Below are 4,122 nucleotides of genomic sequence, written 5' to 3' on the forward strand. Positions count from 1 at the left end.
TCAGTCCAAGTTGACTTGTACTAAATTAACTCCATTGTCCTCCACTAACAACTTCAACCAACCAAATGAATCACACCTACAAGATGGGTCATTCACACAAAAGAAAGATAGGAAAGAACATTTGAAACGCAAAGCTTAAAATACAATAAAGGGGGAAAAATGAAAGAGAGTGAGGGAAGGTTCTAATCAAAAGACTCGGACAAAGAAAGGTATCAATCAAGTAAGAAAAACTCAAAGGAGCAAAAATATCTACAAATTCTTGAAAGGGGTTGGTTGAAGAGCAAGACGTGCGTCGGCTGCGCACATGAATTGGTCACGTGAGCGGGAAGTGGAGGGGTCAAGTGGGCACATTTGGCATGGATTAACCACCACAACAAGCCTAACCAACTCGCACACTTTTCTTGTTCAAAAATAAAAATAAAAATAAAAATAAATTGAAAACCTTTTGTTTCTCACTCTTCATTCTCTTCGCACCCTCTCTTAATTAATAGAAGATATTCTCATTTATCCCAACACACTCAACCTCCCTCTTCTTGCTTTCTTACCTTCCCCATATCTAACTCTTTTCATACATATATATCCTCCAATCTTCTCCTTCCATCTCCCCTTCCATCTCTTTTCCTCCTCTCTCCACATCTAATTTCTGTAGCTACAAGGTGCATGCTCTCTCTCTCTCCCTCCCTCCCTCCCTCCCTCTGCTTATTCATTTCATTGAATCCATGACCCATGTTTCAGTTCTCATAAAATAAATTTTCTAATTTCATTTTTAGATTTGTTTATGATAGAATCTAACAATCTTCTTATGTGTGTAGAGAGAGAGAGAGAGAGGGGAGGATAAGAGAGATGGCAGGCCGCAATAGTGAAGATAATGCTTCTCAAGAGGTAATTGCTAAGCATTAGTCTTGCAGAGAACAGTAGTATTTCATATATAGTTGTTGCTGGTTTAACTATTTTCTTGTATTATTGCTTTCGATTTTCAAGTTCCAAGCATCATTTGGGCTTAATTCATTTGACAAATGTTCATCTACTTATTAAGGATTTCTTAGATTTTCAAAAAACCGGAAAAAGTTTTGAAGTTTAATATTTCAAATATGTCACTCTTATGCTATTTATGGGAGGGTGAGCTATCACATTCAGAAAGGTTAGGGGGTAGGACAAATTCACGTGGAGGAGGCAAATGGTTACAAATGGGGAATCACTTGCATCCAAATAAATTTGCCTCAAATCACTATCAAGAGGAAGTTTATGGACAATATTTAGCCTTACACTCATACTCAATGATTACTCATCAAGTTTATCTCGATAAAAAGCAAACTTTTAATGTACGATGTAACACTTGACGTGATGGGCTACCTCCTGATTTGTTTTTGACACGCATTCTTTACTGAGTAAAAAGATAATGTAAATTCAAATAAAAATTTTGCTGACAACTTAGATTGAGAAATTGGATAAATGTAACAGAGATTTACTGTTTTGTTATAGGTGTCTCTAGAGAAGAAGTATGGAGGGCTTGTGCCTAAAAAGAAGCCTTTGATCTCAAAGGTAAGTTTTATCCTTCCTCTGTTTATGAGCACTTCTACTCTGCAAATCTCAAGATATTTTCTCGTACTCTTCATGATAAAATGTGGATATTTCATGATCATGAACTCTATACATGAAACATTACTCAGATATGTTACTTGGCAATAATTGCATAGGATGTGAAATTGTGCTAATTAACGTTTACAATAAGAAAGACTAATAATCATATAAGGATTTCATTATTACGCCAGAGATCTCTATAACTGAAATTAGAATTACGGATACAGTTCCTTGACTGTAATCAGAAAAAGTTGTTTTTTTTCCTCCTATTAATGCAACAGAATTCTGTGGGTAAGAAGAAAGAATCTTACTTGTACAGGGGGGAATATCGTGGTATGGGTCTATTTAGAATATCTTGAATTTGGAATAAATACTCACAAAATTGGCATCTACAAATTTTCACCATTCCTTTCGTTGTCTAGTTGACTACTAACTTGTGAATTTTTCTTTATGATTAGGACAACGAACGCGCTTATTTTGATTCTGCTGATTGGGCTCTTGGCAAGGTATATCCAATAGATCACAATCTCAATTGATACATTTGCAAAAATGAACTGAAGATGAATTAAGCTAAATAAATTTTTAGTCAATTTAAACAGTTTAACTTAGGGTCTTCTTATTTTTATGGTTCTCAACAGCAAGGTACAAACCCGGGCCAGATGACAAGAACTGCTGTGGAGTCCCTGAGGCCTAAGCTGCAGGTATTCAGATTTTTTTCAGATTTTTACTCCAACATTGTGTCAATAATAGGAAGTGACACTGTTATAGAATTTAAAGACAACTTTACAAAGCTTCCATAAAATCTGTCTGCTGATAGAAACTTATTTCTACTGATTATGTTAAGGTATGTTTCTGAAAATTTAGCATCGATTTTTATGTTTCTGAAAATTTAGCATCAATTTTGAGGTCTTTTGCACAAAACTGTCGTAAACTTCTTTTATTAGAGATATCTAATGATTTTTTTTTTCAAATGAATGTAATGGTATGCTGTCACTTGCTTTACACGCTACATGTTTTGGACAATTTTACCGTTGTATACTTCATATGTCTTATATGTTGTTTTGAACTTTCCTGGTTGATAGATATAACAAGGATAGTTTGCATCTTTATCCAAGACATTAACACCTTTAGTAATAATTTCCAACAATCATCATATTTTTCTGCAGTTTTGAGTGTTCATGGTAGTTTTCTCTTAAAAATTTAATGATTGTTTTGTGTAAAACATCCTAAACTTCATTGTAGTTTTATGAGAATTACCCTAGTTTTCAGTTCGTAGAGTTGACGTAGTTACAGAAATCAGTGATCGGTTATCTCCTGATATAAAATTCAATGTGAACATTACATTAATACAGTATGCATGCTAACACAGTTGCATAAATTGTGCCATTCTCTAAGAATTATACATATGGATCGAACTGAACCCTCTGCTAACATAAATTTGGATGTGCTTATTGCAGCGGACACCACATCATCAGCTTCCTCCTCGAAGGCCTGCGTGCACTACTGGAAGCGAGAAATAGGGTTAGTTCTCTGTTATTCCGAGTGATCCTCCTTTAATATTCTCGGAATCAAAATGTTCTGATATAATCCGTTTTTTTTTTTGTCGTTGCAGGCTTAGTAGCTCATCTAAAGTCTTAAGAAGACAGCATAAAAAAATCTTGTACATAGATGTATCCATTTGAGGCATGTGCTTCTCTATTAGTGAAGTCTTGTGCTGTAATCATTGAGGGTTTCTGCAAATGAAACCTGAAGAGATTATCTGATGTTTTGTTATCAAACAATTTGCTTGTTAGTTGATCTTCATTTTCTCAATGCCCATATAAACTTTATCTACTAGACTTCTGCTGCTAATATATTAATGTCTACTATTTGAATTCTCTGATGCGTAGTAATCTGAGTATGATAACTTATTAATTTGGTTATTTAATTTTTCTTAAATTATGTAAATATTTTCTTGATTTCAACTTACCTGCTATTATCTGAGATTTAAATTTAACTAAAACTTAGATAATGCAAAGAATGAGAGGAATTCATACTGCCATGGGTACATCTTCAGTAAAATAGGTTTCACAATCTCGTGAGTTAAAGCAAATACTATTTAATATACTACATATACTCCTATATGCCATAAAATTTATTCATATTAGCAAATAATTAAAGCTTGAAAATGTACACTACTAGTAATAACATACAAGTCCTTTCCCTTTAGTCGCTTGCCAAATTTCTACACAAAGTCGACAGTCAATAACAAAATGCTTTGAAATTTCATCATGTTCTCAAGTTTAGGACACTCAAACTCGGAATAAAGCTTTAATTCTCTAATGAAGCAAGAGTTTTCTCACTTGTTCCCATTTAGGTCCAAGCTGACGTGCCTTTTAATGTCACATGGACTACAGAATGTCATGGGCCGCATAGCTTGGCCCAAACCAAAATGATGCTGACAACAACGCAACACAGGAGGCTTCCCATATTAATATGGGAAAATGCCTCTAGCCCCCAAAACGCGTCAGAACGTGCCCCCCCCCCCCCCCCCCCCCCCCC

General features: G+C 34.9%; 1 protein-coding gene across 1 annotated transcript; it reads left to right on the top strand.

Moving 5' to 3' along the window:
- Positions 496 to 3,414, top strand: LOC109850397. Its single transcript, XM_020420419.1, has 7 exons — positions 496 to 656; positions 813 to 882; positions 1,483 to 1,542; positions 2,040 to 2,087; positions 2,220 to 2,282; positions 3,039 to 3,102; positions 3,194 to 3,414. The coding sequence occupies exons 2-6, from the start codon at positions 844 to 846 to the stop codon at positions 3,099 to 3,101; spliced, it is 273 nt and encodes a 90-aa protein (XP_020276008.1). The 5' UTR covers positions 496 to 656; positions 813 to 843; the 3' UTR covers position 3,102; positions 3,194 to 3,414.

The sequence above is a fragment of the Asparagus officinalis genome, chromosome 7 (assembly GCF_001876935.1).
Source record: "Asparagus officinalis chromosome 7, Aspof.V1, whole genome shotgun sequence".
NCBI classification, from domain to species: domain Eukaryota; kingdom Viridiplantae; phylum Streptophyta; class Magnoliopsida; order Asparagales; family Asparagaceae; genus Asparagus; species Asparagus officinalis.

Bases quoted from the DNA above. Each gene is read 5' to 3' on its own strand.
- LOC109850397 (XM_020420419.1), top strand. From the start codon at position 844: ATGGCAGGCCGCAATAGTGAAGATAATGCTTCTCAAGAG. The intron at 2,088-2,219 runs GTATATCCAATA...GGTTCTCAACAG, and splicing joins CTGATTGGGCTCTTGGCAAG to CAAGGTACAAACCCGGGCCA. The intron at 2,283-3,038 runs GTATTCAGATTT...TGCTTATTGCAG, and splicing joins CCCTGAGGCCTAAGCTGCAG to CGGACACCACATCATCAGCT.